This window comes from Carassius auratus, chromosome 29 (genome assembly GCF_003368295.1).
Source record: "Carassius auratus strain Wakin chromosome 29, ASM336829v1, whole genome shotgun sequence".
NCBI classification, from domain to species: Eukaryota; Metazoa; Chordata; class Actinopteri; order Cypriniformes; family Cyprinidae; genus Carassius; species Carassius auratus.
In genome coordinates this window covers 22,657,255-22,670,650 of record NC_039271.1, presented here as the reverse complement: position 1 = coordinate 22,670,650, position 13,396 = coordinate 22,657,255, and the positions used below count along the sequence as shown (strand labels likewise).

Genomic DNA, 13,396 nt, shown 5'->3' with positions numbered 1-13,396 from the left:
AAATAATTATTTCCTTAAAAGAAAAAAGACTGATAAATAGAGTTCATGATACGTTTGTATTAAATAAAATGTTTTATTTTTTTATAGAAAAGAAAACATGTTTTTAATTGGCTATAGTTCTCAAACAGGCAATCATTATGCGCTCCACACTCCTATCCAGTAGATGGCGGGAATGCACCATTAACCAACCCCAATTGACACCAGAAGAAGAAGAAAACGCCCTCTTTTTTGTTCTGCTCAAGCTCTACAGCTGCAGGCTTGGATTCAGTGAGAGCTGAGTAAATACCTCTTCATGAAGCCAAACACTCAGGAACTATCGCAATGTAAATGCCTTGCCACAAAACAATGGGCTTCAATATCCTCACGAAGCCAAACACTCATCATTTTCAGGAGGAACCGTGAACAAAGAGTCCTCAAGCTTTCGGACGCAGCCGCAGAGAGTCTTCTGAGGAGAGGTGAGCTGGTCTCTCATATTTAAACAACTGTAAAACACTTCACACAGTATTTTTGCGACATTAAACGAGTTTGTTTCTGTCATCTTTTCATCGAGTAAGCGGTTTATGCGTTTTCTGACTTAGACATTTAGCAGCAGGCAGTAAGTAGGTTTATGTGAGGAAACATGTCAAGTTAATTAAGAATTGACCGAGTTTATGTTTTTGTATGTTCGTGTAAATGATTGTTTCAATGTATGCAGTGATAATGTTCCTGATATTCTGCAAAATCCAGTGCAAAAACCATAAGCAGTGCCCAATCATTGTTTTAAATTATTTTAATTATTACAAGGTCGTAGGAAATGCAAAATGAAAACAACATTTGGGCAATTTTTTACATTTAAAAGCAAATTTCAACTGTGAGACGGTCCTTTAGGCATCATGTGGGTTTATAATAAGTCAAAGCATTCTCGGGGGTAAATATACAACTATGCACCTTGGCAGTAGTCATGGGCAAAAATATCAGTTTCATGGTATCCCACTATTGCAGGTAGCCTACAGCTCTAAAATGTGTTATTTTAAAATGTCTTGGGGAAAAAAAAAACTTCTATTTTGATCAGCAGTATTTGTAAAAAAAAATAATTCTGTTAATTCCCCCCCCCCCCCCCCCCTAAAATATCTACTGATTTGTGGACTTTTTGCAGCTTTTTTGATGTGGATGATTTGTTGCTAAAGCTACTGCTACCCTGAAAAGAAGAAAAATAAAGAAAGACATGTTAATTAAACCTAATTCAGTTTAATTTTTATTTATCTTTTAATTAAAGTACTCTTGCAAATACTTGTTTTGAGTATAAATATGTGTATAATTACATGTACCTCATTGGTGTAATTTAGTAATAGCCCAAATTGAAGCAAAAAAGGTATTTTTTTTTTTTTTTTAAACAAACTTAGTGAAGGTACACTAAATAAATATCAGTGCCGGCACTCTATAAATGTGAGAGATATTAAAGCCTTTTTTTTTTACCTTCTGCCAAAACAGATTATTTACAATTTCAGCTACTAAAATAGTTTTGTTTTGTATGAAATGGCAAAGTGATTATATTTTGTATCATTATTTTATTACATTTACATTTAATCATTTAGCAGATGCTTTTATCCAAAGCGACTTACAAATGAGAACAATAGACGGAGTCAGGTCAACAAGACAACAACAACAGAATACAAGTGCCATGACAAGTCTCAGTTAGTGTAGTACAGAACGCATAGCCAGGTGTATATAAATTTATTATTTTTTTTTATTAAATGAAAAAGACGGCACCACAAGGCGTCGTTCACTTGCAGAACGCAAACTTCTGGAGGGCACATAGGATTTAACCAGTGAGTTTAGGTAAGTTGGTGCCGTGCCAGTGGTCGTCTTGTAGGCAAGCATCAGTACCTTGAATTTGATGCGAGCAGCTACTGGTAGCCAGTGTAACCTGATGAGGAGAGGAGTAACATGAGCTTTTTTTGGCTCATTGAAGACAACCCTCGCTGCTGCATTCTGGATCAATTGCAGAGGCTTGACAGTACATGCAGGAAAGCCCACCAGGAGAGCATTACAATAGTCCAGTCTGGAGAGAACAAGAGCTTGGACAAGAAGTTGGGTTGCTTGCTCTGACAGGAAGGGTCTAATCTTCCTAATGTTGTATAAGGCAAACCTGCAGGACCGGGTCGTTGTAGCAATGTGGTCTGTGAAGCTTAACTGATGATCCATCACAACTCCTAGGTTTCTGGCTGTCCTCGAAGGAGTTATGGTTGACGAGCCCAGCTGTATAGAGAAGTTGTGATTAATCAATGGGTTAGCTGGAATCACCAGGAGTTCAGTCTTTGTAAGGTTAAGTTGAGTGGCCACTTTTGAAGCCAGATTGGTTGCTGTCCAGGAGGTTGTTCTGTACAAGGAACATATAAAGGTGGTTGAACACAGCCCGCTCAAGTGTCTTTGCAATGAATGGAAGGGATACCAGTCTGTAGTTTTCAAGAAGCGCTGGACTTAGAGATGGTTTCTTGAGCAGTGGGCTTACCCGAGCCTGCTTGAATGCTAAGGGAAATGTTCCAGATTGAAGAGAGGAGTTGATAATGTGAGTAAGGGAAGGTATGACTGAAGAGGAGATCGCTTGAAGGAGGTGAGTGGGGATAGGATCAAGTGGACAAGTAGTAGGATGATTGGACAGGAGAATTTTGGAGACGTCCATCTCTGAGAGTGGGGAGAAGGAGGATAAAGAGTGTGCATCAGTCATTGTGAAGTTTTCCTCAGTCTGTGGTGTGGAGAATTGTTCACTGATGGATCTTGTCTTATTTGTGAAGAAAGCTGCAAAGTCATCCGCTGTAAGAGTCGATGGACTCTTACAGCGGAGAAATGTTTATATAATTTTTATTCATTAAATATACGTTTTAGTTGATCAATTTAGCCTTATAAATGTGCGTTGTAAGACGCATACCCAATCGTTTGTGTGGAGGTGGAAACTGAAGCATGCTTTACGGACATAGAGGCATCAGTGAGATCACTTGTATTTGTAAACATTTTAAAATACGCTGTAATTTTTGCTCATAAAGGTAAGAATAATTCAGCATTCAGATCTGTTAAGGATCAACTTTTATTTGTGTGCACTCACAATAGCAACAAAATGTTGTGCTTTTATAAAATACAGAAAAAAAAACTAAACAAAAATAAAACTGAATGCTTTCTGCAATTTTGGTTTTGAGCAGGAGCGCTTCTGATAAACCGAAACTCAGATTGCCTCACTGACTTGACAAACATGTCATCTATAGAAAGCTTTAAATTATTACTCTAAAATGAAATTATCATTATAAAATCTGTAAAGATGCATTTCATTTAGAGTTTCCAATCAGGCATTATTACATATTATATATATATTAATACATTATTATTATTATTATTATTAGGTTATTTTATTATTAAATTATAATTTATGTACAATGCAATAATTTGGCCTTCACCTGACATAATATTGAACAAAGTTTGCTTTGTTGCTTGTGGGCTTGACTTTGTTTAAAACAGAAATATTTATTTAGATTTCTTTTTTATTTATAGAAATTTACCAACCCACCCCTCTGAACTTTTTTGGGGGCGCTATTTTCCACTAATACACTGCTGCTCGCATGCTCTGATGATAACAGCTTTGTAAGACTATGAGCCCTATCATACACCCAGCACAATGCGACGCAAGGCACAGCGCAAGTGTGTTTGCTAGTTTCAATCCGGCCCCGTTCGCATTTTTCCATCCAGCGCCATGTTGTTTAATTAGCAAATGCATTTTTGTGCATTCATTTGTGCGCCCATGGGGGTGCTGATCTAAAAAAGAGGTGTGTTCAGGTTATTTTAAGGACATAAATATAAAAATTTAATGATGGATAGTCATTGCGTGTATTAGAATTAGGCTTGCTACTTATTTGATTTGATTACTTATAATGATGAATAAAATTGGCTAATTAACTGAACAGTCGTGCCAATACAGACACACCTATCTTAACTCATTGCGCGGAGCTATTTAAAAGCCTGTACTGCTACTTGATCCCACACCTTCTTCACTTCAGGAAGCTTTGGTGGATTCCTGCTTGTCCCGTGGATGATCTACTTGCGTGCTTTAACTACGAGCATGAGCAGATCGGTTTCTTAACTTGAGAAGCATATTAACTTTGCTGTCAACAAATTCCGCCATGTAAATAGTGATCTGCCATGGCGCGAGCGCATCTTGCTCTTAAAGGGAATGGGAGATGACACACTTATTGGTTTATTGAACGTTACGCCCATACTTAAGAGAATAGGAACAACCCATTCAAAAAATGTGCCCCGGCGCACAGACTGGTTTTCCATTCTTCAAAATAGCAAAAGTGGATTTGGACATGCCCTGAGTGCACCTGCACAGTGCGCTTTACACTTTACGTTTTGATCGTTAAAATAGGACCCTCTGTTATTAGGAAAATTTGTAATAAGTAAAATCTGATCTGATTGCTATATTTTGATGTATTTTTCTGTTTAATTTTGTTACTTTCAATAAAACTTATTAAATTTGGATTTTTTTTTTTTAATTCAGTATCATTTAAAATTGAGTAAAATTTAAAACTCTTACAAAAGTACTTGGTAAAATTTAACATGATAATTTTTAACAAAGCATTTTCGGTCTTCAGCAAAGTGCATCCAGACTGTTTTCACTGCATCCCTAAAAATGATTTACAAAAATACAACACTATTTGTGAAGCCCAATTTTTACTTCTGAGTCGAACCTACACCGTAGCTAGAACCTAAGCTCGTAGTACGCATCGCCCATGCCGCAGTCTGACATGCACCTCTCCAAAAATCTAACAGTATGTCAATTCTACACGGACAGCAGGTGCTGTGATTGGTCCACCATGATACGCTTCTTCTTTGGCTTTTTTCATGGTACTACAGGTTACACAAGCAACATGCCCGTTGACACTGCAGACTAGTGTTTGCATGTGTACTGCACGTCGATGCTGACAATGACACACAAGTCAGTCCCTCCAGGAAAACGCGGATTATTTTTGTGATTTTGCGGCAGGTTTTCTTAAAAAATGTGATGGAATATGCAGGATATTTTTGCAATCTTATTCGATGAAATTGCGGGAACTTGCAAAAACTGCGGTTTGATGAAAAAGAGAAAAAAAGGTGACCCCCCCCCCCCCAACACCCTGTTCTCACTAGTCTACTACCTTACTGTAATGAGTCATTTCTTATGACTATCTATGATAAGCAAGCATACTAAATCACAGAATATTTAAGTAGGGATGCACCGAAATTAAATTCTTGGCCGAAGCCGAATAATAATGAAATGCTTGGCCGAAGGCCGAATACCGAACGCAGTGTTTAGCATTTTTTCCATTTATTTTGCCAATCTGTCACCTTTTTCAGTCCTTCTGAGTTTGCAGGTATGGACATGAGATGCAGCACTAAACAGTATCTCACTGTTGGTGCGTGTGCATGGAGCAGACAAGTACCTGCAGAATAGTTGGAAATTTTGTTGCAGTTTTCTGACAGTTGCTCATTTCAAAACGAACAATGTCTTCAAGATAATGAAATGGTTGAAACCCAGTGTAGGCCTACTATTTTACTACACTGAAAATAGTTAAATTTTCACAAAATACATATAAAATATAGGTAGTAACACTTTACAATGTTTGTTAACATTATTGCATTAACTAACAATGAGCAATACATTTGTTATGGTATTTATTAATCTTCGTTAATGTAAGATAATAAAAAAATATTTAGTTCATGTTAGTATAAGTGCATTAACAATTTTAACAAATAGGCCTACCACTTTTGATACTTTTTAATTCAGAAATTACAAATGTGATACTTTATTTTAATACTGTATTAGTAAATGTTAACATTAAGATTAATGAATGCTTTTAATAAGGGTTTTTCATTGTTAATGTTAAAAATAGAAACTACTTATAAAGTGTTACCATAATCCAAAATATAAATAAAATCTTAAATTAATTTCCCATACAAGGAGCCACTTCCCCCTTGTTGCTTTTTTTTCTTTTCTTTTTTTTTTTTTTTTTTGATGACGCGTCACGCATGCGGCGGACGGCGGTGCGACACTAGTGGCTGGTGTTGCCAGATTGGGTGTTTTTTCGCTACATATTAAGACCCGTTTACGGTGTGTTTTAGCCGGGTTTTCGCCTGGAAAGCTCTATAGAAATCTGGCACCCTATTGAACGAAGTTAACCTGAGAGAGCGTGCCGTTCACAGACACCAGAATGAACAAGTTGACAGTAACGTTCATCAGGCATTAATACAGCACGTTCAGTTCACGTTCGCCCAAAATATGAACGAGTTCATTCATGAACTATCGTTCAATGAATGCTTTCAGGCACAACACTGCCTATCTAACTGTTGAGCGGTCGAGCTTGTCCTCTGTCTTGTAAATGGGTTATTCTCTTGGAGGATCTCATCGAACATGTCAGACAGCGAGACTATGCGCGGCTCATCTGTAGTACGAGCCCGTTTACTCTCTGCTCTCTGTTTTCATCTACTGCGCTGTGCATCACCTGACCATCTCCATCACCTAGCGGCTTTCCCAAATCCAGAACAATGTCTGCAAACGGCCATTTTTGTCTCTTTATCTGACACTTTTTAAAGTGCTTCCACACCGCTGACAAGTTTGCTGCAGAAAGCGCGCGCCTCTCACTCTATGTGGGTTATTTGATTGCGTCATTAAAAACGTCATTGTTCGGCAACATTTATTCGGCCTTTTTACTTATTCGGCCGAACAACGAAAGTGTTTTTTTGGCTATTTTCGGCCGAATAATTTCGGTTGCCGAACATTCGATGCATCCCTATATTTAAGTTCTCATTCTGTTTTATTTCAGACCTTAATTAACACATGGCTCAAACTTGCAATACATTAAGTCAAACAAGTTCTGTAGCTTTACAAAAGGAATATTCAACAGCTTTTGTAAAAATAAATACAAATAAAATATACACACAAATATACAAATGCTGTTTTACAGGAATTGCAAAGTGCAATCTCTTACTGCAACGTAAACTATTTTACATACTAGTAATATACTTACAACTGTAAGGTTTTGGTACTATTCTGTAACAAAAAAGTACAATCTTACAACTGTTGAGGTGCATCAACTTCTGAATGAAACCACAACAGTCCACTGTGAAAATGAAAGTTAACTGCGTAGCCTTTAACACTGGCCTATCATTCGCCATCCTCATCCCTCTCTCAAAATAATTTGCCCCCACTGTCATGTAACACACCAGGTAACTGCTTCGCGTGGTCTTTGGCGCTTATTTTTGTTGGCAGATGAGAATGATTTGCGTCCTACACCGCGCGGTTCGCAGATGATGTTCACGTCGCGCAATTACGTCACTTCATAAGGTTCCCATTGGGAAATAATGGCGATTTACTTGTGTGAAGTAAACGTAACATTTTTCAAATTTCTGCTAAGATATATGTGACTTTTTTGCAACGAAAATTATTATGAAATCATGCTACCTCCGCAAATTTTGCTTCCTGAAATCGGCAATTTATGCGGCGAAAGTGCGCCGTATTTGAAAAAATGCGACCCCCGCATAAATATGCGGCCCTTGGCTGATTATGCATTAAATCACGCAATCGCTTAATCGCTTTTTCTGGAGGGACTGACAAGTATAAATAAAAACTGATGCATAGCCTATGGCATAAAGGCTACAGCGTAGGTCCAACACAGAAGTATAAATCAGCCTTAAGGAACTGGTAATTTAAAGATAGAATTTGGAGTGTGTAAATTTAAATCTAAAAATGTAAATGTGTAAATTAGTTTATAATAATAAGTAAACTGTTGTTTTTCCACACAGAAATTCATGTTCAGTGTAGCTCATCCCACAACAGTCACGCTATTCACCAATAAATGCTGGAATATTCCCATCAGTTTACAAGTGAAAAGGAACATCAAATCGTCAAGAAGACCGAGTTCATTAAAGAAGACCGAGAGAAGATGAGAGATTCAGAACCCTGCAGAATCAAACACACTGAAGATACTGGAGAACAAACAGGTAGGTGTTTATTTTTAAAAAAAATTATAAAATAGTTTCAGTAAAGACATTTATAACTAAAAATAAAAAGTCACAGACTCATCATTTTGATAAGCTTCTGCAGTGTCACAACATTTATTCCTGTACTGTGAGTTGCATAAATTTCAGGATCTTGTATTGGTGATGGGAGAGTCAGACCGCTGTTCAAAGTCTTCTACAGCCCAAAGATTCTCATGAGTGAAGTGACATACAGCCAAGTATGGTGACCCATTACTCAGAATTCATGCTCTGCATTTAACCCATCCAAAGTGCACACAAACACAACCTGAACACACACACTGTGAACACACCCGGAGCAGTGGATAGCCATTAACGCTGTGGGTTCGGTGCCTTTCTCAAGGGCACCTCAGTTGTGGTATTGCCAGCCCAAGACTCGAACCCACAACCTTAGGGTTAGGAGTCAAACTCTCTAACCAATAGGCCACAGCTTCCCAATCATTGGGTTAAAGGTCTGACTCTGGACTCTGTGGTGGCCAGTCCATGTGTGAAAATGTTTCATGCTCTATGAACCACTATTTCACAATTTGAGCTCGATGAATGCTGGCATTGTCATCTTGGAACATGCCCGTGCCATCAGGGAAGAAAGAATAATTGATGGAATAACCTGGTCATTCAGTATATTCAGGTAGTCTGACCTCATTGTTTGGGCACATAACATAATCATTCATGCAGTAGAAATTCAGTGGGAGGATCTTAACTATTTTCCTTATTTAAATCCAGGTGTGACTTTTTTTTTTTTTTTTGGTGGTGGTGGGGTGACGGGCAGTGTATCTATATATTGGGGTTCATTTTTATTTCCTTTCATATTTCTCTGTTTTGTGACTAATTAAAAATAAACCAATTTCATTACAGAGTTAAAAGAAGAAAATGTGGAGGATGAAGAATTGAATGAAGTTGAGGAGAGAAATCATGTCAAAAGTAGAGAAGGACCTTTGAGTGGCTCTCAAACTAAATGGAAAAGTTTAAAGAAAAGAACGAAGAAATCTTTCACCTGCACTCAGTGTGGAAAGAGTCTGACAAACAAAACAAGTCTTGAGCGTCATATAAGAGTTCATACTGGAGAGAAACCGTACACTTGTGATCAGTGTGGGAAGAATTTCACACAATTATCACACCTCAAAGTTCACATGAACATTCACACTGGAGAAAAACTGCACACATGTGATCAATGCAGCAAAACATTTTTTAGACTTTCAAACCTAAAGGAACACCTGAGAGTTCATACAAAGAACAGGCCACATTCATGTCATTTGTGTGGAAAGAGTTTTTCTTTTCTACAAAATTTGAAAATACACCAGAAAATACATACTGGTGTGAGAGAGTACATGTGCTTTGAGTGTGAAAAGACTTTTACTACATCGGACGGTTTAAAACTGCATGAAAGGATCCACACCGGAGAGAAACCTTACAAGTGTTCACGCTGTGACAAGAGATTCATTCATTCAGGACATCTGAAAGCACATGAGAGGATCCACACTGGAGAGAAACCCTACAAGTGTTCACACTGCAGCAAGGGATTCAGTCAGTCAGCAACTATGAAAGCACATGAAAGGATCCACACTGGAGAGAAACCTTATCAATGCACTGCATGTGGGAAGCGTTTCATTCAATCATCTGGTCTACACAGACATAGAAAAAATAATCACAGTAAAGGACAATTTATACTTCTGGGTCGAGCCTACACCATAGGCTATGTGTAGTATGGCATAGTCTGGTGTGCGCCTAACAGCGCGTCAAGTCTACACGGACCGCAAGTGGTGTGATTGGTTTGCTAGAACCCCGCTGCCTGAGTTTTGTGTATTTTTATGTGCACTTTAATACATTTTAATGTTATACCTTCTTATATAAATTAAAACAAAGCAAAGAACGAGTACCTTATCATGTATTATACTACATATACTAGCTGCATTTCCACTGTCGGACCAAAAGAGGGCATGCTAGTGTGTGCCAGAGACAGTTGCGTTTCCACTGTCACTTCCTGTGCTTTATCGTGCCACATCGGTGTTTCCTCGGGGCCAAAGGCCTGGGTTTTTTGGCCCGACCAAAACCTAGGGCCAAAGTGGACCAGCTGGGACTAGAGGAGTTGTGATGATCTCCACATCTAGTGTTTGAAATAACTTGATCTGATGTGGATTATAATCACCATAGAAGGCAGAAATATTTGTAAGTGATGCAAAAGATTATGCACATGGCTTGAATGTTACCATAGTAAACATGGTAAATTCAACCACTTGAAGAAATGAGACTTCAGCTTCTTACTCTCTATCACAATTGTGTATTTATCATATTTATCGTATTTAACATTTTATAGGTCATAAGTCTTGCCTTGAAAATTTAGCATTGTGTGTGTATAATATATATATATATATATATATATATATATATATATATATATATATATGTGTATATATATATTATTAGGGGTGACACGGTTCAACTTGTTCACTGTTCGGCTTGTTTTAGAGTCATGGTTTCGGTACAGTTCAGTATGTGCTATGTTTATGGAAAAACTACTTTCTAATTAAAAAAGTTTATTTATAGAGCACATTTCATACATAATAGTAATTCAAAGTACTTAACATAAAAGAAAGTAAAATAACTATTAAGAAAAATAACAAAAACTTTGGAAATTATTATTTAAAAATAATTTAAAACCATTAAAAATAGAAAATGATTTTACATTAAATACAGTGAATATGTAAAATACAGTGCAATCAGTTCAGACATCGCACAGTGCTCATTCAATGAATGCACAGCTAAACGGATGAGTTTTAAGTCTAGATTTAAATGTAACTAGTGTTTTAGCACATCTGACCTCTTCTGGAAGCTGATTCCAACTGCGGGTGGCATAGTTACTAAAGTAAAGTTGCATAAGTTTTTAGGTACAGAAATTGAATGAAGTAATCAAATGTAAAACAGCATTGCATGTTGGACTGTATGAATTCAAGCTTGTTCTTTATTAAAGTAACAAAAGCTTTTTAACCAAGAGCAGTGAGTGATTTCTATTTTGTTTCTGTATGACTAATATAAAGATATAGCAGGCCTACGTTCAGCCGGCTTTGTCTGCTGTAGGATACTTAAGACGAGCATTTTGATATAATTTTTGTCTAAATGTGTCCATTTAAACAATACTTCAGAGAGAGCTTATATTTGTGTGAGTTCTGAGGCGTGTGTTTGCGGCTTTGGATGAGCCCATGCACAAATCTTCTCACTGTGTTCTGGCTCTTAAATGTTTAAACTGAGAAAGCTTAAATGAGTTTAGTTTAAACATATTAACTTGTGTTGTACAGGTCTCATCTGTGAGCGTGCGATATCAGCACACGGGTGTTGACGGAATAAACCCTTACGAAAAATAACCATGGTTTTATTATAGTAAAACTGTAGTAACCCATGGTTTTTTGGCGTGTTAACTACCATTTGTATAACCACAGATTTACTACAAATACCATGGTTAAACTATGGTTAATTTAGCAAAACCATGGTTAATTTGTGGTTACCATGGTTTAACCATATTAACCATGTTTTTTTGGTTTTATTTGTAGTAAAACCATGGTTAATTTTCATAAGGGAATGACTGCTCATATTCCAACATTCATTGAGGCATTCACATTGAACAAGAGTGCATGGTTTGTCCAGGGTTTTTTTTTTTTTTTTCTCTCATCAATGATGTTATAATGTCTGGGAAGCCACAATGTGCATGCATCAACAGAAACATATGTTAGCTGAACCTTGTTTGTTTTACTATTTATAGCGAACCATATTACAGATGTTTTGTCAGATTTAAGTTGAACCGCGGTCCCAGCAGGTGCCGATCCAAACAGTTTTTTTTTTCAGCTCATATATATATATAATGCGAGACTCTTTTATCGGGCAATAAAAAAAATATCGCCGTTAATCTATTCTCAAAGTTGGGTTGGGAGCTGGGTCTATACTAAACAAGCCTTGATGAATTTCACCTTGATATTTTATATAACCGACTGGTTGAGGCCAGCCTAATGGACAGCGACACTGAACCGAGCTCTCTTCTGCAAAGTTCTCCTCAAAGTCCCTCCTGCACTTGAACGAACAAATACAAATCACAATTTGAAACAAACAACAAGATGTGAAAGAGCCCAATTCAGTACTCGCGGTGTTCTGGTGTTAAGGGCTCATGCAGAGAAAGGCGTCTCCAGACGCTAAAAATAAGCGTTTTCAAGTGTTTTGATCAAAACACTTGAACATCGAATTTGCTTATTTTTGCTCTAGTGCCGACAAATACATACGAAATACGTCAAAATATCCACCTTGGAAATTATGCTTTGGAAAAAATATTTCCCAGATAGTAAATTATTATTTTTTTTATTTCATTATAGAGAAATATTAACAACATAATTGTATAATTCATTGTAATATATTAAAATCCATTTCTGATACTAATACGTTCGTTTAATAATTCCTGAATAATCTTGTTCATAAAGAAATAAGCCATTTTTGTGTTTGATCAGTTACCTGTGTTGTCAGTGCGCAGCAGACACACCCACCTACATGATTTAAATATATCGCTTATCCTGTCCCAAAAGACCGTAAACACTGCAGATAACATCTGAAGTAAACATTACTTTATTACACATAACATAAAAACGAGTCGCGTTTGACTGATCAGCTTCAAATCGAGATATTTTAGGACAGCGGTTTGAATGTAACTCAATGGTGCTCTCTGCTGGTAGGGATTAGTAAGATGGCGGATCGAACACTTCCGGTGGCTTCACTTCCTGTTGGCAGTTTAGAACGTGATGAGCGATCCAGTTATATATATATATATATATATATATATATATATAGATCAGTGGATGTGTATTATGCGTTCATCGTCTCTTAAAGTGGCCGCGCCTAATTTAGCTACTGGCTGCTGTAATGTTAATGCAAGAAAATGAAAATCACTCACTGCTCTTGACTACTTTGTAGTTTTAACAGTCAAACCAAAAATTATTCAGACACCAGATATATTTTTTGATATATATAGCAAAACTGTAATAATGTGAGAAATGTTGAAGGTGTCTGAATAAATGTAGGTTTGATTTTATATACCATTTTTACATTGAAGACTATCCAGTGCTTTTTTACATTTAATTATTTATTTTCTGTACCTTGACACCTACAAACTTGAGGAAACCTTAAACATTGTGTAAATAGCACAAACAAATAAAAATAAACGAACATACAAATTAGACAATTTCAAACAGGACCCACTGGTACAACCTTCACCGGGTCCCCGCTTGTGCAATGTGGAATTAGTTTACAGCTTTTTCAAGCAGTTTGTGATGCATATATAATATATATATATATTAGTATAATAATATTTTTTGTTTGGGAG

At 36.9% G+C, this 13,396-nt stretch overlaps 1 protein-coding gene across 1 annotated transcript; it reads left to right on the top strand.

Moving 5' to 3' along the window:
* The first annotated feature begins 217 nt into the window (after positions 1-217).
* LOC113048419 (zinc finger protein 239-like) lies at positions 218-10,415 on the top strand. The gene is made up of 3 exons (XM_026210217.1): positions 218-455; positions 7,807-8,004; positions 8,896-10,415. Exons 2-3 carry the CDS (start codon positions 7,860-7,862, stop codon positions 9,741-9,743), a joined length of 993 nt encoding a protein of 330 aa, XP_026066002.1. The 5' UTR covers positions 218-455; positions 7,807-7,859; the 3' UTR covers positions 9,744-10,415.
* Positions 10,416-13,396: the final 2,981 nt, after the last annotated feature.